The sequence below is a fragment of the Rana temporaria genome, chromosome 2 (genome assembly GCF_905171775.1).
Source record: "Rana temporaria chromosome 2, aRanTem1.1, whole genome shotgun sequence".
Classification (NCBI taxonomy): domain Eukaryota; kingdom Metazoa; phylum Chordata; class Amphibia; order Anura; family Ranidae; genus Rana; species Rana temporaria.
This window is the reverse complement of record NC_053490.1, coordinates 444,471,145-444,493,512: the sequence shown is the minus strand read 5'-3', so window position 1 is coordinate 444,493,512 and position 22,368 is coordinate 444,471,145. Positions and strand designations below refer to the sequence as shown.

Genomic DNA, 22,368 nt, shown 5'->3' with positions numbered 1-22,368 from the left:
AGGCTGCTTGAGGTACCGAAATGGCCTACACTTATAAATAAATTGTGCATCTTTGACCAATGTTAAATAATGTCCTTTCTATATCTACAGACATCCCTTACCCGCATAGGCAGTTTTCTGGTAAAGATGAAGTATGCATTTAACCCCTCCCTACCTCTCCTGGCATCAGTGTAAAGGGGTTGTAAAGGTACCATTTTTTTCCCCCTTAGTGCAGTCCTCCTTCACTTACCTCATCCTTCAATTTTGCTTTTAAATGTCCTTATTTCTTCTGAGAAATCCTCACTTCCTGTTCTTCTGTCTGTAACTCCACACAGTAATGCAAGGCTTTCTCCCTGGTGTGGAGTGTCGTGCTCGCCCCCTTCCTTGGACAACAGAAAAGTCAGGACGCTCTCTAAGTTGCAGATAAAGGAGCTGTGTGTTAGTGGGCGTCCTGACTCTCCAGTAGTCCAAGGGAGGGGGCGAGCATGACACTCCACACCAGGGAGAAAGCATTGCATTACTGTGTGTAGTTACAGAAGAACAGGAAGTGAGGATTTCTCAGAAGAAATAAGGACATTTAAAAGCAAAATGGAAGGATGAGGTAAGTGAAGGAGGACTGCACTTAGGTAAAGGAAGCTATTTAGGGGAATAAAATTGTACCTTTACAACCCCTTTAACTTGGCCTCGCATCTGGGGGGGAAGGAGGTGTGTAAATAGTCTACACCTATAGCAAGGACATTATTCAGCTTTGGTAATTTGTTTATTTTTTATCTACAGATAGATCTGCATAGTATTTGCATCGGCAGATTTTGATAACCCTTTACAAAAGACAAAAAACTATAAACAGTGCCTTGTGTTCTAACATTGTAAATGCTGCCCTATACACCAGACACCAACCCGCATACATTTTAGTGTAAACAATACAAAAAAGTGTATTTCCACTTTTTCAAATCTATTACATTAATGTGTTCCCATTGACACGGGGAGATTTACTAAAAACTGGAGCGTGCAAAATCTGGTGCAGCTCTGCATAGAAACCAATCAGCTTCCAGTTTGTTTTTTGTCAAAATCTATCTGATCAAGCCGAAGTTAGAAGCTGATTGGCTACCATGCACAGCTGCAAAAAAATTTGGAGTGCTTCAGCTTTAGTAAATTCCCCTCCACAGTATCTAAACATTTTATTAAAAATATTTCTTACCTTTCTGATTGTTTCTGTGGAGCATGTTTTTACACCGGACTCAATGAGTTGGGTGACTTCTTCATAATACTTAAAGAAAAAGGCATGGTATATGCATAAATATCAGTTGGTCATTATGAGCACTAAACTGTTTTTTAACCACCTCCCACCCACGCTATAGCCGAATGATGGCTACAGTATGGCCTTAATTGCTTGGAGGGCATCAATAATAGACGTCCTTCCATGCATGAGCTGTCTGTGCGCCCTGTGATCACCAAGCCCTTGAGACTCGGCTGATCACAGATCAGAGTAAGGCCCCTTTCACATGTGCGGACCATATGTCCGGTTTTTCATCCATCCGTTTGCGGATGAAAAAGGGACATACATTGGTCCCTATGTGATTGCGGGTGTCAGCGGATAATCCACTGACACCCGTAATCACCCGCCCCTGCAAAGATCCGATTTTGCGGACGGAAGAAAATCCTATTTTTTCTTCCGTCTGCGGATCGGATCTGATGAACACGGACACACAGTCCGTGTTCATCCGATTCCCCATTGGGGAGAGCGGAGAAAAGACAGGGCGGTCCCTGCACAGTGTGCGGGGACCGCCCTGTCAGCTGCCGGCTCAGCGGGGATCAAACGGAGCGATCCCCGCTGAGCTGACGGACACACGGAGGCGGATCATTACCGATCCGCCCTGTGTAAAAGGGCCCTAAGGGGCTGATCCTGACTCCTTACCACACCAATGATAGCTGATCACGTGATGTAAACAGAAGATCGGTAAAAAAACGATCACCGGCTTCTGACAGAGGGACATCGGTCCCGAACGGGGAGAGGCACTGCTTTTATGCAGTGCCACCTACAGGTGCATATCAGTGCTGCAAATCAGTGCCTCATCATCAGTGCTACCTATAAGTGTTGCCTACCTGTGCCACCCATCAGTGCCCTTCAGTGCCGCCTTATCAGTGCAGCCTATCAGTACCCATCAATGCTGCCTCACCAGCGCACATCATTGAAGGAGAAAAATTACCTGTTTTCAAAATTTCAAAACTAACTATGAAACTGTGTTTTTATTTGGTCTTTTTTTTTGCAAAAAAAAAAAAAAACCAGCAATGATTTAAATACCACCAAAAGAAACCTCTATTTGTGCAAAAATAAATTATAAAAGTGTAATTTGGGTACAGCGTTCCATGACCACGCAATTGTCTTTCAAAATGTGAAAGCACTGAAAAGGGAGTTTAAGTGCCCAGTAAGAAAGTGCTTAAATATTTAGATTTATTTCCTGGCACTTACCTCAGGTAAAACAGCAATGTAGCCCCGGCCTCACAGGTGTACCCTGAGATGCCTATGTCACCAGTGATTCCAGGGAGCTCTCAGGCATGCATAATATGTGATTGAGTGGCTTGTTAATGAACACGTCATCCCAGATCTCGTTCAGTGCATGCGCAGTGCAAAATCTGACACATCCGCAGTACAGTACAGTTTTTATTGGAGAATGACAAGCTACCCTGATCCTCTACTACACATACGTCAGATTTCGTACAGTGCACATATTGTACATGATTTGGGGAAGCTTATTAACCACTTCAATACCATGCACTTTCGCCCCTCGCTGTCGCACTTTGAATGACAATTGCACATTGTCGTGCAATGTTGTACCCAAATTTTTTCTATGTTTATAAAATGTTGCTTTCTCCGTCACTAACGGGCACTGATGAGTCAGCACTGATATATAGAATTGATGGGCACTGATTGGCACTGACAGGTGGCATTGATGGACCCTAATAGATGGCACTGATTGGGCAGGTCCTGGACAGGTGTTAATGCTGGACACTGATTGGCACTGTGATGAACACTGATTGACGCTATGGTGGGCACTGATTGGCACTTTATTAGGCACTGGGGGGGTAATGATGGGACACAGACTTGGCACTGATTGCCAGCTGATGGGTACAATTGATGGGGGCTGTGCTGATAATCAATGTGCAAATAATCAATTATCAGCACAGACCCCCCCCCTCTGACAGGGAGAGCCACCGATTGGCGAACCGAGGAATGCTGTTTACCGGCACTTCCTGATTCACGCTGTGATTGGTCACAGCTGATCACGTGGTAAGAAGACTCTGTCAGAGGCTTCTTACCATCATCGGAGATATGCTGTGTCAGACTGACACGCCGTGCTGCGCACCCCCACGGGCGTGCCAACATGTTATCCTGCTGGATGTCATATGACGCCCAGTCAGGATAACAGAACCACTTCCCGGCCGTTATTCTGCATACGGCGGGCGGGAAGTGATCAACCATTAACAAGTATCAAATAGACCTCATACAATGCATGTGCAAGATTTGGCACAAAGTCATCAAAAGTAAATATACCTTTTTGTAGTTTGTTAGCGTCTTTAAATACATTTACTGAGCATAGACAGTTTTTTAAGGGATGAAAGAGTTCGAGAAAGGTCTGCTTTAGCATACAATGCAGAAGGCCTGTGATCTTTAACCCTTTGTTAGGACAGACAGTGTGCACATCTAGGCCCGGATTCTCGTACGAGTTGCGCCGGCGTATCTCCAGATACCCCGTCGTAACTCTGAGTCCGAGCCGTCGTATCTATGCGCCTTATTCTTAGAATCAGTTACGCATAGATTTGTATTAGATCCGACCAGCCTAAGTCTCTTACGCCGTTGTATCTTAACTGCATATTTACACTGGCCGCTAGGGGCGTGTACGCTGATTTACGCCTAGAAATATGTAAATCGGCTAGATACGCGAATTCAGGGACGTACACCCGGCCGACGCAGTACAGATACACCGTTTACGTTAGGCTTTTCCCGGCGTAAAGTTACCCCTGCTATATGAGGCGTAGATGCGGCGTACCAATATTAAGTATGGATGTCGTTCCCGCGTTGAATTTTGAAAATTTTACGTCGTTTGCGAATAGGGCTGGGCGTCATTTACGTTCACGTCGAAAGCATTGGCTTCTTGCGGGTTAATTTGGAGCATGCGCACTGGGATACTTTCACGGACGGTGCATGCACCGTTCGTAAAAAGCGTAATTTACGTGGGGTCACATTAAATTTACATAACACACGACCACATTTGAATTAGGCGGGCTTACGCCGGCCTATTTACGCTACGCCGCCGCAACTTTGGTTTGAGAATACGGCACTTGCCTGTCAAAGTTGCGGAGGCGTAACGTAAATAGGATACGTTACGCCCGCACAAAGATACACGCTTCTACGTGAATCCGGGCCCTAGTTTACAACTGATAACATTTGTCAGCACAGTACAGACGGGGTTAATTATGGTGAACATAACTCCCCAGCCCGCTTTCTTAACATTTCATAGAAGGGGAAATCTACCAAGGGATTCTCAGCAAATAAAAATGTAAACAACACGTTTTAAATATTTGTTTAAAGTTATGCGATGTGAATGAGAACAAATATAAAGTGGGCATTGTCCCAATTTGTCTTCAAAAGTGTGGAAAAACGTTTTAAGGCTCCATGCACGCTAGCATTTTTTTAAGCTCCTAGAACCATTTTATAAGCATTTTTATTTACTGCCCCTAGAAGCTAATAGTGTTATCCTACGTGTCCATGCACACTATTTCATGTTAAGCAATAGGATGGAGTTTGTTTTCATAGTATAACCTGGTTCTCCTATTAATTTTAACAAATGAAAAGTATTCAGGAGCAAGTTCCGGTTTGAAGAATCTCAAATCAGTGTACAGGCAGTCCCCGGGTTACAAACGGAAGAAGACAACAGGAAGTGAGAGGAAATCTACCCCTAGGAAGGGAAATTCACTCCTGTAAGGGTTATTATGGGAAACCAGATACCTCCACTGAAGCTTTATCACCAAGGCTTGTTCCACAAGAACCCACATTTTTCAAAATCCAATTGTCATTGGGACAGTGAGTGAGGTGAAATCTTCTGAACAGGGGCACAGACAGCAAAACAAACATTACAGGGGTGTTAACCCTTCCCTAGGCTATCCATGAAGCTAAAAAAAAATTGGGCTGAAGCTATACTTAATTTTTTTTTACCTGTTCCGACTTGCAAACAAATTCAACTTAAACTTATTATTATTTTTTTTTTTTTTTAAGCCAGCAGCTACAAATACTGCAGCTGCTGACTTTTAAAATAAGGACACTTGCCTGTCCAGGGCGCCCGTGATGCCGCCACCCGAAGCCGATCTGTCCCTCAGCTCTTGCGGCTTCACTTCCTGGTTCTCTACTGCACAGACCTGTGTGTCTCCCCGAAGACAGCAGGGGGGGGGGGGCAGATAAGGCGCCAGAAGTGGCGTAGATACCCACAGGTGGCTCAGGTATCTATGCCCGGAAGTGGGAGAAAAATACCTGTATTAGACTGGTATCTGCTCCCCCCCCCCCCCTGAAAGTGGCCAAATGTGACACTGAAGGGATGGGGAGGAGTTCCAAAAAGCGGAAACATAAATAACAAACGTGTCATACTTCCCTTCACTGTGCAGCTCGTTTTGCACAGGTGTTATCTTGCGGGTACGCTCCCAAGTCCAGCACTCGGCATCCATAGCCGCCAAATGCAGGACTTGGCCCCGGCGCCCACGTCAGCGGGAGCAAATAGCTGCGCTGCTATCAATCAAGAGCCGAGAACCCCTGGGCAAAGATGCAGCACATCCTCGTCATGGGACATTCCAGGGCTCAGGTAAGTAAAATGGGGGCTGGGGGGACGGTACTTGTCAGATGTTTTTTTCACCTTAATGCATAGGATGCATTAAAGCGGAGTTCTACCCAAAAGTGGAACTTCCGCTTAAACCACTCCTTGCCCCCTTACATGCCACGTCTGGCATGTCATTTTTTTGGGAGGGAGTGGGGGCTTCAGTAGGAATGGGACTTCCTGTCCCACTTCCTCCTTCCGCCCAGGGACCGCTTAGGCAACTCCTCATATCGCCTTAGGCGGCCCCTCCCTGTAGGCGATCACCTGGGACACGTGACTGGTCCCAGGCGATCGCCTGTCCACTCAGGGAGCGCAGCGCCGCTCGCTCATGCGCAGTGAGTGCCCGGCCGTGAAGCCAAAAGCTGTCACGGCCGGGTGCCCACAGTTAGAATGGAGGCGCCAGCGGAGATTGGGGGGAAAGGAGCGAAGCTCCAGGCGGCCGCGTCGCTGCACAGTGGAACAGGTAAGTGTCTATTTAAAGCCAGCAGCTACACTTTTTGTAAAATAAAAAGGCTGGAACATAATAAACATGAAATAAACATAAAAAGGCTGGAACTCCCCTTTAAGGTGAAACAAACAGGAGTGTTTACAACCTTTTTAAGAACAACCTACAGACCCCAATATTGTTTGTAACCCGGGGACCGCCTTTATTAATATGTACTTGGATCCTAAGAATTCACTTAAAATCTCAACAAACTTTAGATTCCAGTGAGTCGTGACTTTAGTTTCCAAATAGTAGAATGGCTGGATTTATTAGGAGAGTCAGGAGATGCCTCCTGCTGTTTCTGTAGAATTCCCTGTCCTCATCCTGTAGGATAACCTTCCTACTGAATGGAAAAGGTTAAATAGCGAGCGCAATGAATGAAACATGAAGGTGATGCAGTGTGCTTCTCAGAAGATGTTTCATAGGATGGCTTTGATTAAATCTGTTGATTAATTGGTATAATAATTTCTGTCTGTTTAAACACTATTTTCAGATTACTTGCAAGAAAAACGATGTAACGGTAGCTCAAATAGAGTTGCATCTCTGTGCTTAAAGTGCTGCGATAGCTTTATTATACTGGGGAAAGGGGGGGATTCTATGACGCAGTTTGTAATCAAGCTTTACTATTGCGCACCGTGGTGATGAAAGGGTTACCTTTCATATACCAAAGCCTTGTTTTCTACAAGCAGATGTGAGATTTATGTATTAAAATGGGGAAATGAGAGTTTGTCATGTTTATAGCATCTGAATGCTTCCTAGATAACACTGTGGGGTTGATTTACTAAAACAGGAGAGTAAAAAATCTGGTGCGGCTCTGCATAGTAGCCAATCAGCTTCTAACTTCAGCTTGTTCAATTAAAGGGGTTGTGAAGGAAAACATTTTTTTTCATAATAAGCATCCTTTACCTGCAGACATTCCTCTTTTCACTTCCTCATTGTTCTTTTTTGCTCTATTTCTTCTCTGTTCACTTCCTGCTTGTCTGATTGTTACTCACCACCGTGAAGGGAGGCTTTACTGCGGTGGTCAGTGACGTGCTCGCCCCCTCCTGGGAACTACATCTGTGCGGCAGGACGCTCTCTACGTGTTAGGCCCCGTACACACGACCGAGTTTCTCGGCAGAATTCAGCCAGAAACTCGATCAGAGCTGGATTCTGCCGAGAAACTCAGTCGTGTGTACACTTTTCAGCGAGGAAGCCGACGAGGAACTCGTCGGGCCAAATAGAGAACATGTTCTCTATTTCCTCGTTGTTCAATGAGGAAAGTTGGCCCGCCGAGATCCTCGGCGGCTTCAACACTGAACTCGACGAGGAACTCGATGTGTTTGGCACGTCGAGTTCCTCGGACGTGTGTACGGGGCCTCAGAGACTTCAAGGAGGTGTGAATTACTGGGCGTGCCGCAATGCATACTGGGAAATGTAGTTCTTGCATAAACGAGCGATGCAAGACAGGAAGTGAATGAGAGAACAGAAACTAGAACGCCGGAGGTGATATAGATGAAGGCATTTAATAGGTATTTACTCGTTTTTTAACAGAATCATTACACTATTCTGTCTGTCTACCTTGCAGAGATTAATTTTAGGCAAAAAAAAACTCCTTTAAGCTAAAAACGGGAAGATGATTGGTTTCTATGCAAAGCCGCACCAGTTTTTGCACTCGCCAGTTTTCGTAAATCGACCCCTGTAGTGTTTGCTAAAGAGTAAAAGCTGATGTTGACCATTCCTCTTTAACCACTTCAGCCCCGGAAGGTTTTACCCTAAACTCCCCCCCCCCCCCCCTTCCTGACCAGAGCACTTTTTACAATTTGGCACTGCGCTGCTTTAACTGGTAATTGCACAGTCATGCAATGCTGTACCCAAACAAAATTTTGGCAGAGGACTGGGGCGGCGCACTACACGGCGGGGGACTGGGGCGGCGCACTACACGGCGGGGGACTGGGGCGGAGCACTACACGGCGGGGGACTGGGGCGGAGCACTACACGGCGGGGGACTGGAGCGGAACACTACACGGCGGGGGACTGGAGTAGGGCACTACACGGCGGGGGACAGGAGCGGAGCACTACGCGGCGGGGGACAGGAGCGGAGCACTACGCGGCGGGGGACAGGAGCGGAGCACTACGCGGCGGGGGACAGGAGCGGAGCACTACGCGGCGGGGGACAGGAGCGTAGCACTACGCGGCGGGGGACAGGAGCGTAGCACTACACGGCGGGGGACAGGAGCGTAGCACTACACGGCGGGGGACTGGAGCGGGGCACTACACGGCGGGGGACTGGAGCGGGGCACTACACGGCGGGGGACAGGAGCGGAGCACTACACGGCGGGGGACCGGAGCGGAGCACGGCGGGGGAACAGGAGTGGAGCACTACACGGCGGGGGACAGGAGCGGAGCACGGCGGGGGAACAGGAGTGAAGCACTACACGGCGGGGGACAGGTGTGGAGCATGGCGGGGATAGGAGCGGAGCACTACACGGCGGGGGACAGAAGCGGAGCACTACACGACGGGGGACAGGTGTGGAGCATGGCGGGGGATAGGAGCGGAGCCTGGCCTGTATAAAAGGGGCCGAAGGACAGAAATGTAAATTTGTTATATTTTCACTCCTTTTTAGATTTCTATAGCTGATTACAGGGTGTGCACATGCAATGATTGGCAAGGATTCAACTGTTCTTTTTGCTGCTTGAATGGGCAGCATCATATTGATTTTATCTTGAGCTGGAACAAAATTTAATGTGAACTTGAGTAGTATCATTAAGTGACTTCCTGAAAGAAGCAATTTCTGCTGCACATCCAGAAATAGATCTCTGCTCCATATTGTTCATCAGAATTATGTTTACTCAAACGATGCTTGCTGGAGATTCAGTAGATCTTGTGTTCAACTCAAATTGATATATTAAGGTCACAGTGAAGAGACCCACTTCTATTTGTAATAGAGTTGTTGCACAGGCACCTTTTACAATCCCTTCCACTGATTGGTAATGTATTTTAGTGTCGTCATTTCTAGTGTGCCTATACAAATGTTCTAGTTATGTTTCAGTATTGCAACAGCCATTATCTACAGCAGTGGTTCTCAACCTGGGGGTCAGGACCCCCTCGGGGGTCAAATGACGATTTGCCAGGGGTCACCGAATCCTGGGCTGTTCTTGAAGCCCGCGCTGCTCTCCCAGCTTTTTCACGGCCACCCAGCAGGGCTGTTCCTGGAGCCCACACCCGCCCACTCAGTCTCTTCGCAGCCGCCCATTCTGTTCACAGCATGGTTGGGGGGCAGAGACTAGAGGTCAGCTGACTGGTGAGGAATGTGAAGTGGGAGGGGCTGGAGGAGACCCTATCTCCTGATTTTGGCATAGGTGTCACTGCTACGAGACACTTCAACCCGAAGACACAGTGAGTATCCATTCAAAGTCCCTATGACAGTTCTTAGATCAGCAGATGACCTTGATCAAGAGCACCTAAGTTGGCTCATCAGAACTCTCCCCAGCACTACCACTCATCCCAACTCCCCACCAAGGAGTAAGAGAAGGAGTAAAAATAGAGGGGTAGATCCACATACCTGGGCGCATTAATAGGCTGGCCGCAGCGTATCTAAGATAACTTTTTTTTTTTTCCGAATCCACAAAGAATTTGCGCCGTAAGTTATAGCGGCGTAGTGTATCTCTGGCGGCGTAAGGGCGCATAATTCAAATGGATGTAATGGGGGCGTGTTTTAGGTTAATACGTCGTGACCCGACGTAAACTACGTTGTTTTTTTAACTGCGCATGTGCCGTCCGTGGGGGTATCCCAGTGCGCATGCTGGAAATTAACCCGGAAAAAGCCAATGCTTACGACGGTGACGTCATTCTACGCAAATCCCTATTTGCGAACGACTTACGCAACCGACGTAAAAATTTCTAGAAACAGGAAAACCGCGCTGCCACAACACAGTCCTCAGGCAGCAGCTAACGTGTGATAACAGAAAAAAATACAATATAGAAAAGCCGCGCGGCTTTTCTATATTGTAAACATTTCTAAATTGTACATGGGAACGACGGCCATACTTAACATTGAGTACGCCTCATAACAGCACCTTTAACTATACGCCGGAAAAAGTAGAACGAAAACGACATAAAAAATGCGCCGGACGTACGTTCGTGGATCGCCGTAAATAGCTAATTTGCATACTCAATGTGGATTTCGACGAAAACGCCACCTAGCGGCCGCCGAAAAATTGCATCTAAGATTCGACGGCGTACTAAGACGTACGCCTGTCGTATCGATCGATCCCAGATTCCGTCGTATCTTGTTTTGTGGATACAAAACAAAGATACGACGCGGGAAATTTAAAATTACGCCAGCGTATCAATAGATACGCCTGCGTAATCCTTTTGTGGATCTGCCCCAGAGAATACATGTAAGGAAAAGGAAAAGAGGGGGAGGAACAAAGAAAAGGGGAGAGAAAGAATAAGAGTACAAGAAAGATGGTAAAAAAAAAAAAGAAATTAGGATAGAGAGAGATAAAAGAAGAACAAAGAGAAAGAGTGGTACATTCTAAACTGTACCCTAAGGGGATTTAATATTGTACGAGTGGAATGGAGCGCTAAATGTCTGTGGGTTAGGGGTGCAAATTACTCGTCTTGCCTTGGGTGCTGACAACCCACGCTACAATTTTTTTTTTTTTTTTTTTACTGTTGGGGGTCCCCACAACTTTGGGAAATTTTATCAAGGGGTCACGGCACTAGAAGGTTGAGAACCACTGATCTACAGTAATGCTGCGTACAGACGATCGGACATTCCGACAACAAAACCGTGGATTTTTTTTCCGTCGGCTGTTGGCTCAAACTTGTCTTGCATACACGGTCACACAAATGTTGCCGGAAATTGCGAACGTCAAGAATGAGTTGAAGTTCAATAGCTAGTGCGGTTCTTCTGCTTGATTCCGAGCATGCATGGAATTTTGTGTATCGGAATTTTGTGTAAACACGCTCGGAATTTAACTTGTCGGAAAATTTGAGAAACGGCTCTCAAATTTTTGTCGTCGGAAATTCCGACAGCAAATGTCGCATGGAGCCTACACACGGTCGGAATTTACGACAAAAAGTTCCCATTGAACATTAGTTGTGTTAGAATCCGACCGTGTGTACGCGGCATTAGACTATTCTTAAAGGGAAACCTCAATAGTGATATGTGACCCCATATGTTGGTAAATTTAAATTAAGCCCTCACATCAAGGTGACTATCCTCGGGTGATACACAGAGGAAACAAGTCCTCTGATACAGTGCCTTGAAAAAGTATCCATACCCCTTGAAATTTTCCAAATTTTTTAATGTTACAACCAAAAATGTAAATGTATTGGGATTTTATGTGATAGACCAACACAAGGTGGCACATAATTGGGAAGTGGAAGAAAAATGATAAATGGTTTTCAACTTTTTTTTTTTTTTATATAAGTAAATATGTGAAAAATGTGGCGTGCATTTGTATTTAGCCCCCTCTACTCTGATACCGCTAACTAAAATATAGTGGAACCCATTGCCTTCAGAAGTCACCTAATTAGTAAATCGAGTCCACCTGTGTGTAATTTAATCTCGGTATAAATACAGCTGTTCTGTGAAGCCCTCAGAGCAGGGGTGTCAAACTGGCGGCCCTCCAGCTGTTCCGAAACTTCAAGTCCCATCATGCCTCTGCCTGTGAGAGTCATGCTTGTAACTGTCAGCCTTGCAATGCCTCATGGGACTTGTAGTTTTGCAACAGCTGGAGGGCCGCCAGTTTGACACCCCTGCCTCAGAGGTTTGTTCGAGATCTTTAGTGAGCAAACAGCATCATAAAGGCCGAGGAACACACCAGACATGTCGGGAATAAAGTTGTGGAGTAATTTAAAGCAGGGTTAGGTTATAAAAAAAAAAAAAAAAATATCCCAAGCTTTGAACATCTCACAGAGCACTGTTCACCCAATCATCTGAAAATGGAAAGAGTATGGCACAACTGCAAACCTACCAAGACATGGCCGTCCACCTAAACTGGCAGGCCGGGCAAGGAGAGCATTCATCAGAGAAGCAGCCAAGAGGCCCATGGTAACTCTGGAAGCACTGCAGAAATCCACAGCTCAGGTGGGAGAATCTGTCCACAGGAAGAAGAGTGGCAAGAAGAAAGCCATAAGAAGTTCTGTTTGCAGTTTGTAAGAAGCCATGTGGGGGACACAGAAAACATGTGGAAGAAAGTGCTCTGGTCAGAAGAGACCAAAATTAAACTTTTTGGCCTAAAGGCAAAACGCTATATGTGGCAGAAAACTAACACTGCACATCACTCTGAACATACCATCCCCACTGTGAAACATGGTGGTGGCAGCATCATGTTGTGGGGATGTTTTTTCTTCAGCAGGGACAGGAATGCTGGTCAGAGTTGATGGGGAGATTGATGGAGCCAAATACCGGGCAATCTTATTAGAAAACCTGATAGTCTACAAAAAACTTGAGACTGGGGTGGAGGTTCACCTTCCAGCAGGACAACCACTCTAAACATACAGCCAGAGCTACAGTGGGATGGTTTAGAATAGATCAAGGCATATCTGTTTCAATAGTTTTTATTCAGTTTTAACAAGTGGTCAAAATGCAAAAGTGCTGCCCATGCGGGGGCTAGATTGAAGTTGGAACAGGTAAGGGCAAGAATAAAGTGACACAAGTAGAAACACTGTCTAATTTATTGAAGAATATGTGCTGTACAAGAACTGGTGTATTCCTAAAGTAATAAAGACATTTTGGTAGATAAACCATCCTAATGAGATTAATTATGCCTACTAGAGTGCAAGTGATTTCCAAGATGCACATTCCTTAAAAGAGGAGGATCTGGGCTTGTCTTTGCAAAACCACTGCACAGAGCATGGAAGTGTGGTGTGTTTTTTTTTTTTTTTTTTTTTTTTTTTTTTTTAGGCCTCATTCCCACGGACATTTTTACAGCCACTTTTATGGGTGTTTTTTGCAGCTTAAAAACGCCTCTCCATATTCGCCTATGGCCTCATGCCCACCATGAAGTTTCTGAACTGTAAATGGCATAGCCGTTTTCAAGCTGCAAAAAAAAAAACAGGACTAGTGCGTTCTGAAGCTCCAGCGTTAGAGCTGTAACGACGTCAAACGCCTTCAAAAGGTGTAAAACACGATTTAACGAGGCTTAATGCATCCTTCTATGATTAGGATCCTTGTCTAAATACTTTGGGCTCTTTAACACTGTGGACTCCGTTAAGCAGAGATCCCTCCCACTGAGCAGGTGGATGACGGGTCCATGTCTGCTCCCCTGATGCAGAGGGGACACTGACACAGCACGCTTTCCTCTAGGGCAGGGGTGGCAAACTCAAATTCATCAAGGGCCGCATCAGCAGTGTGGTTGCCCTCAAAGGGCCAGTTGTATATGGGTCGCACTACATACAGAATGCAGAGTTCAGGATTACGTCAGGATTATGCTACTTACACAGTGCAGGAATTCAGGGGTCCGCACAGACCCCCATTGCATCAGAGTCCGCACAGACCCCCATTGCATCAGAGTCCGCACAGACCCCCATTGCATCAGAGTCCGCACAGACCCCCATTGCATCAGAGTCCGCACAGACCCCCTTGTAATGCTGTGGACTCTGATGTAAAGGGGGAACTCTGATGTAAGGGGGGCTCTGCCCACCAAAGCCACCCTCTTGCACCAGAGTCCACAGAGTAACCCTTAAATGTATTTAATATATACACTGGGAGGTGGGAGAGGGTGAGCTTACTCACCTCAGGATGGAGGGTCAGGGGCAGGCTGCCTGCATCTTCCTTCACATTTTCCCGGGGATGTGTGAGCGGGGAAGACACAGGGGGTGTGGGCGTGCCACACAGTGTAGAGAGGCGGGAAGAGGAGGAGCGGTGTCCGAGCTGAACTGTCAGCGTGGATTCTGAGGCTGAGCTGTGTGTGAGAGAGAGACACACAGCTCAGCCAGTCAGCCGCGCCGGAGCCCGGAGATGACACAGGCGCGGCCTGTAGGTGAGCGGCGGCCGCGACCTGTGTTATCCCTGTCCAGGCCGCGGGTGCCGCTTACCTCCCGCTGTGCGGCACTGGCACTGGAACAAGCGGTGGAGGCTGGCGGGCCACATGACAAGGCTTGGCGGGCCGGATTCGGCCCGCGGGCCTTGTGTTTGCCACCCCTGCTCTAGGGGGTGGTTAGATGGAAATGGATCTCTAGTCTATTTGTCATCCGATCCGCCAGACGTCTGTTTTTAGTGGATCAGATGTCAGCGGGTGTACATGGACACTTTTCCGTTGACACCTGCTGCTCCATAGAGGGCAATGGATTGTCTGATCAAGTCCGCCTAAAAAACCTAATCATTTTGCCTATGTAAAAGGGGCCTTATCTGAGCCTAATCTTGATCCAGGGCTGTGTCTGAATGCAGGGACTCTCTCTTGCTTGAGATTTTCTAAGAGGAGCCAGTAGCGCCAGCAGGGAACCCAAAAAGAGGAGGTTTGGGCTGCTCTGCGCAAAACCATTGCACAGAGCAGATAAGTAGAGCAACCACTTCAGCCTCAGAGGATTTGGCTGCCCAATGACTGGGCCATTTTTTGCAATTCGGCACTGTGTCGCTTTAACTGACAATTGGACAGTCGTGCGATGTGGCTCCCAAACAAAATTTACATTCTTTTTTTTTTTTCCACAAATAGAGCTTTCTTTTGGTGGTATTTGATCACCTATGCGGTTTTTATTTTTTGCGCTATAAACAAAAAAGCTATAATATTAAAATGTTTCCTCAGTTTAGGCCAATATGTATTCTTCTACATAATGGGGGTTAGTTTTTTGTTTTTGTTTTTTTGTGACTGCAACATTATGGCGGACACATCGTCCATTTTTGACGCTTTTTTTGGGACCATTGTCATGTATACAGTGTTCAGTGCTATAAAAATGCACTGATGACTGTGTAAATGACTCTGGCAGGGAAGGGGTTAACCACTATGGGGCGAGGAAGGGGTTAGTGATTCTAACTTTGTGGGGGCTGGGCTACCTGTGACACGACACTGATCACTGCTCCCGATGACAGGGAGCAGACGATCGGTGTCCTGTCACTAGGCAGAACAGGGAGATGCCTTGTTTACACAAGCACCCCCCCCCCCCCCGTTCTGCCGCTCCGTTACACAGTCGCAGGCCGGCAATGAACATCAAGTTCGTGGGGCCCACGGGCACGGTCACGAAGAGTGTGACGGGAGCGCCTGCTGCACGGCTTCTTAAAGGATACGCTGCCATTCTGCCGACATATATCGGCATGCAGTGGTCGGCAAGTGGTTAAAGCGGAGGTTCACCCATAGCGAACACATTTTCCCCTTAGCTTCATGCTCGTTTTTTCTAGGGGAATCGGCTATTTGTTTTAAAATATGATCCGTACTTACCCGTTTACGAGATGCATCTTCTCCGCCGCTTCCGGGTATGGGCTGCGGGACTGGGCGTTCCTTCTTGATTGACAGTCTTCCGCGAGGCTTCCGACGGTCGCATCCATCGTGTCACGATTTTCCGAAAGAAGCCGAACGTCGGTGCGCAGGCGCAGTATAGAGCCGCACCGACGTTCGGCTTCTTTCGGCTACGAGTGACGCGATGGATGCGACCGTCGGAAGCCTCTCGGAAGACTGTCAATCAAGAAGGAACGCCCAGTCCCGAAGACCCATACCCGGAAGCGACGGAGAAGATGCATCTCGAAAACGGGTAAGTACGGATCATATTTTAAAACAAATAGCTGATTCCCCTAGACAAAACGAGCATTAAGCTAAGGGGAAAATAGAAAAAAATAACGAATTGGGTGAACTCCCGCTTTAAGGTGGTTAGGCATAGAGTCGGGGAATATAGTATGGGAATGTCGGTGCTGAGGTCCTCAAAAGATAATAAAAGCAAGCCTGCATACCAGACTATACCTATGACTGAAAGTTTTTGTGATTTGGTGGACCTAGCCTTTAAAGTGGAGCTAAAGCCATCAATTAAATTGTTTCTTAAAGCGGTTCCATTCAAAGCATGCCGTGAATAAGTGTTACAAATGCTTGTGCTGTCAACCAAACTGTCAAGTCGTCAAATGGCTAATCTCATGTGCAGGACTATGGAAACTGCAGATCAACCAGGCTAATATGGAAGCTTTCTTGGCTGTAAAGGAATAGAGGGTTTAGTTCCACTTTAAATTGGCATCTGAAGAAATTGGTTCTAGTGTGGTCCCCTGCCTTTGCTGACACAGGAGTGGGGATTGGGCGCTGAGCTATCAACCCAGCCTCATAAAAATCGACAACCGTTACAGAAGCAGCAGAAATTATGCCCGCTTTGCAAAGTAGGTCTGTAAATACAGAAGCCTGTTAGTGTATTTAATGCTTGTCTTCCTGTTTAAAGTTTTTATGAAATTCTCTTTTTTTATAGGAGCTGACTCTCGCTGTAATGGAGACACAGCCCTTGAAACAGCAAATCCAAAGCGTGGAGCGCAATATTGCATTTCTTAAAAAAGAACAGCTGGATCTGTTGCGTGATCTTCACCTGGAAATTCTCAGACTGCAAAAGCATTGCACGGGTAAGCTTTCCACGCATTTCCAACCCTTCACTTTTACTCTTCCACTGTATGTCTTGAGGCTTTGTTTCTGCAAAATAGTCTTCCGTCATCACCAGCAGGGAGCCATGTTCCAAAACTATATTTTTTATATTCTTAATATGAGATTTCTTTCTAAACTTTACATTAATTTTATTGTAAAAGACCTACCTGAATTTTCTGTGCCTGTCTCTGATGCAGTTTCTTTACTGTGGCCAAACTTCCTGTAAATGGCTTTTGGATTGGCTGCAGGGATCTGAAGTACTGATATGGGCAGCATCAGAAGAGCAGCTGAGAGAGAGCACTGTATTTAACATAGTGGACGCATGGTATTGGACCTGTCATTTGACCTGCTATGTTTTACCAGGGTCAACAAAGGCCCAAAAGAAGGCAGGAATTTGCTGATTCTAATGCCGTGTACAGACGCTTGGACATTACGACAACAAAACCTTGGATTTTTTTTTCAGACGGATGTTGGCTCAAACTTGTCTTGCATACACACGGTCACGCATATGTTGTCGGAAATTCCAAACGTCAAGAACGCGGTGACGTACAACACGTACGACGTCACTAGTTCAATACCAGTCTCAGGCCCCGTACACACGACCAGTTTTCTCGGCAGAATCCAGCAAGAAACTCGATGGGAGACGTATTCTGACGAGAAAACCGGTCGTGTGTACACTTTTCGCCGAGAAACTCGTCGAGCCAAATAGAGAGCATGTTCTCTATTTCCTCGTTGGGCAATGGGAAAATTTGGCTCGACGAGTTTTCTGACAGCCGAACAAGGAGCTTGACGAGCAAAACGATGTGTTTTGCCCGTCGAGTTTTTCGGTCGTGTGTACGGGGCCTTAGCTTCAAGCCTCATCCTTTTAAGACCGTTACAGCTTGACGAATGTGCTATCTCCATTACGCTCGTTTTACCAGACCAAGCGTTTCCATCTCGTACTTGATTCTGAGCATGCGTGGAATTTTGTGCGTCGGAATCGTCCACACACGATCAGAATTTACGAGAACAGATTTTTTTTGTCGGAAAAATTTGAGAAACGACTCTCAAATTTTTGTTGGAAATTCCGACAACAAATGTCCGATGGGGCCTACACATGGTCGGAATTTCCGACCAAAAGCTTCCATCGAACATTTGTTGTCGGAAATTCCGAGTGTGTGTGATCGCGGCACAAGACTGAACTTTACCCATCAAGTTTGATAACAATGTTCTTTAACAAAATAACATACATTCCACATAATTATTATGTTACCAACATTATTTTATGCTGTAAGTTGCCTCCAGCATGGCTCCTGCAGTAGACCACTGTCATGGATCTTGAGATATTGGGGTGTTTCTGCTTGACATCTGTTGCACAGGAGAGGGATATTGCAAGCTGTTGGCTTGTTCAATGCAGGGACACCTGTGTTTGAGATGCTAAGTAAGCTGAAGACCGTCTGTCTAAAGATGTGGAATGACATACCATGTTCTATTGTGTGATGCCAATACTGTGTTGTAACTGATTAAGTCAAAAGGGTCTCTGCCCTGTCATAAGGCTAACTCACTCTCCAGACGGTCCCATTGTTCTGTGGCTGGCTATTGTGTACATTGATTGCCCCCTGGGGCTTTTGTCTCAATACACATAAGCCTTTCTATCCAAGCTATTGGGCCAATCCCTGTTGACTATTTCAAGTCCTCATTTGCATGGTCAAGGAGGACCTGAGTGAAAACTGCATACTTGGCAATTGACCAATAGGAAAGCGGTTGTTGGGAGTGGGATGTTCCAAATTCTGTATAAAAGTGTGCTGTGTACTTGAAAATCCTGTTTGAACTTACATACAGCCTGCCTGGTGTTTGTTCTTAATAGGTCTGAACGGCACATAGCTGTAGTTTGGACCCCGGAACCTTGGATGACTGGACCATCAGACGCTGCAATCTGCAAGCTGACTCACTGGTAGCAGAGGAGTGTCGGGAGAGCAGAACCGGGCGAGAAAGGGTCTCGTCACATTGGTGGCAGCAGTGGGATTTGCTCTCCAGTTACTGGGACAACTCCAAACCACCACCATGAATGACCAGCTATGCAGCCTGGAGGAGACCATGCTAAAAGACTTGCTTGAGAGCCGTGGAGGGACCGGTGGGAAGAACAAGGCCAACCTGATCATTACGCTAGCCGAGATGGATCAGAGGGATGGTGATGCAGGACCCCGGTCAGTTGAAGACTTGTTCCAGCAGCGAGTTCAACAGCGGTTGGCATTATATGGTGCTAACCCATCAGAGACCATCATACAGAATACCATTAGAGACGTCCGGCTGCAGGAACAGAGAGAACGAGAGCGGCAACAGAGAGAACGAGAGCGGCAACATGAGCTGAGAATTGCAGAAATACGGCAATCGGTGACAACGCCTAAAGAAGCAGCACCAAAGGGAAAAAAAGGAGAGGTACAGATACCAGTAACCATGGAAGAGGAATTCAGAAGGAGGTTGCGAGAGAAGCAGATACAGCGTAGAGGACCAGTATCAGAAGAGGTCCTGCTTGGATGGTCTGATTCGATCCGCTGCGAACTCTGGAAAGAAGCGCTAGCCCGTGAGCAGCGACACCAGGGAAAAGCTCTCCCCTCCATCCATGTAAGGTACTGGTCACAGTATGAAGTACGGATGCTGTTATTGGGGGAACAACCAATGCAGGAGTGGACAGCAGAGTTAAGCAGGCTGATCCGGGAAGAGATGCGGTTGGACGAGAGCTACAGAGCCCTCCGGTGGTATGTAGTCCAAGAGTGCCCGTGGTCAACGGATGACAGCCCCACGGAAGGCTTTGGCTATGATGGCCTGGGATTATTGTATTGGAGGATGTCCAGTGATCCCGACTTTGGGAGCAATCGGGAGTGGCGTCTGGAGGACATAATGGAGCACAGAGAGCGAAGACTGAATGTCCCGGAAGTGCACTGGTTACAGGAAGATTTGGAATTCCTGGCCGCTCAGGAATGGGAACTGGAAATCGCCTACAAACAGCTGCTAGACTCCGCTCAGCAGCAGGGTGAGGTTCCCTTTACCTGGGACTATGAGGAAATATCAGCTGACAACGCTGAAATCCTGGCTGATGAATCGGCAGTGGAAAATCGGGGGGTTGCCATTCCCAAAGCTGAAGTACTGACCGCAGGGCCGAGCTCTGCTAACCTCTGCTCAGTACCCATAGCATCTTCTGGGTTCCATGGACAGGAGATGATGAACCTCTATCCCCAGACACCAGTTGTAGAGACAGGGGATTTGATAGACTTTTCTGCTGAGGAAGAACAACCTGGGGAGCCTCCAGCAGAAGAGCTGGTATCAGGGCCAAACTTCACTGTGCTCTGCCCAGCACCAAGGGCAGTATTTGTGGAGTTACAAGGAACTTCCTCAGCTGAAGCGCTGGTCACCGGACAGAGGGATCAAGACCTCTGCCCCACCCCTGTGGCAGTTCCGGAGGCTCAGGGTGAGAAGATGGCCATTACTCCCCAGCCACAGATTACAGAATGTATGGACTGTTCAGAGGATGTTATGGATTATGCACCCCCAGCAGAAGTGCTGGCAACAGGGCAGAATGCTAGCCATCTCTGCCCAGCATTGGGACCAACTGTGGAGTTCCAGGGAGCCGGGGCGGTTGGCCCCCCTCCCCAGCAACAAGCTGAGGTAGTAAAGCTGTTACTCCCAGCTGAATCACTGGCAGCAGGGCAGGATGCTACTGGCTGCTGCACACGACTACAGCTTGAGCGGATATCGGTGGATGGGACTGTGGTCTCCACTCACAGCAGCCCAGCGGAAGAGCTGGCAACAGAGCAGAGTGCCCCGGGCCTCTGCTCTCAACTAACAGAAGAGGGGGTTCCTGTGGTAGTGGATGGGACTCCGATCTCCACTGACACAACCCCAGAAAATGGTGCGGCACTGAGACAGGAGGATGTCGGCTTTGCTTTGCAAGCACCGGGGGATTTTCACCTAGCATCAGTGGATGGGACTTCAGTCTCCACTGGTATACCCCAGGAATGGTGGCCAGTTGGCCCAGGTCCCCAACAGCATGATGAACTGAGCCCAGCCCCCCTGTCTTCTCTCCAGCGGCTGAAAGGACTCCAGGGAGAAGGGCCAGTCCAGGCCTCTCCCCAGCGGCAGGCGTGTTCTCCGAGAGAGGCAGATTTGCTGGGTGAGTAATGCTCTGTTTGGGACAAGGTATCTGGGGTACTGGGTGGGTACCGGAATTGGGATCTCTCCCAGTGTTAGTCTCCTGCCAAAGGGAGAGATGTGTGACAGACCTAGCCGGGACAGGGGCTTTTGGAGAGGACTGAATGTGAGCCTCTTGCCGTCCGATTATGGGCCAGGACCTCAAAACAGGAAGGCAGATGGGTCATCCCAGCGGACAGTCCTGGAACCTTAAGACTACTTTTCCAACATCCTCGAGTTGACCCGTTTGGGTCCCACTGCGGCTGTTGGACTGTTTCCCAGGGGAAGTAATGTCATGGATCTTGAAATATTGGGGTGTTTCTGCTTGACATCTGTTGCACAGGAGAGGGATATTGCAAGCTGTTGGCTTGTTCAATGCAGGGACACCTGTGTTTGAGATGCTAAGTAAGCTGAAGACCGTCTGTCTAAAGATGTGGAATGACATACCATGTTCTATTGTGTGATGCCAATACTGTGTTGTAACTGATTAAGTCAAAAGGGTCTCTGCCCTGTCTTAAGGCTAACTCACTCTCCAGACGGTCCCATTGTTCTGTGGCTGGCTATTGTGTACATTGATTGCCCCCTGGGGCTTTTGTCTCAATACACATAAGCCTTTCTATCCAAGCTATTGGGCCAATCCCTGTTGACTATTTCAAGTCCTCATTTGCATGGTCAAGGAGGACCTGAGTGAAAACTGCATACTTGGCAATTGACCAATAGGAAAGCGGTTGTTGGGAGTGGGATGTTCCAAATTCTGTATAAAAGTGTGCTGTGTACTTGAAAATAAAGAGTCCTGTTTGAACTTACATACAGCCTGCCTGGTGTTTGTTCTTAATGGGTCTGAACGGCACATAGCTGTAGTTTGGACCCCGGAACCTTGGATGACTGGACCATCAGACGCTGCAATCTGCAAGCTGACTCACTGGTAGCAGAGGAGTGTCGGGAGAGCAGAACCGGGCGAGAAAGGGTCTTGTCACAACCACCATTTTGTTCAAGCCTAGATCAGTCCCTTTATTATTGAGAATCCCCCCTCCCCCCAACTTGGTCTCAAACGTTTTCGCTTTCTTTAATTTAAATGTGTGTATTTACAGCCTTGATTGTATGCAGCTGAATAAAGGGTTAAAAGTGCCCGTAAAGCACTGCTGCCTATTCATTTCAATGCGTTTATTTTTTGCGCTATTTTTAGCCCAAAATTGCCTGGAAAAATGCCTCAGTGTGAAAGGCTGACCGAAGCCTGCTAAAGTCCATACCCTGCCAATGAGGCAGGCCATTCCCTACCCTAATCTGTGTTCCTTCTAGAGTCTGTCTAGAGAGCTGTCAACTGATCTGGCTCTT

General features: G+C 47.3%; 1 protein-coding gene across 1 annotated transcript in view; it reads left to right on the top strand.

The window, feature by feature from the left end:
- The window catches only part of CCDC92B (coiled-coil domain containing 92B), a 79,151-nt gene that overhangs the window by 4,713 nt on the left and 52,070 nt on the right, over positions 1 to 22,368 (top strand). Inside the window, exon 2 of the mRNA XM_040338451.1 lies at positions 16,700 to 16,847. Within this exon, the coding sequence (XP_040194385.1) occupies positions 16,718 to 16,847 (130 nt within the window). The 5' untranslated portion in view covers positions 16,700 to 16,717. The remainder of the gene's footprint in view (positions 1 to 16,699; positions 16,848 to 22,368) is intronic.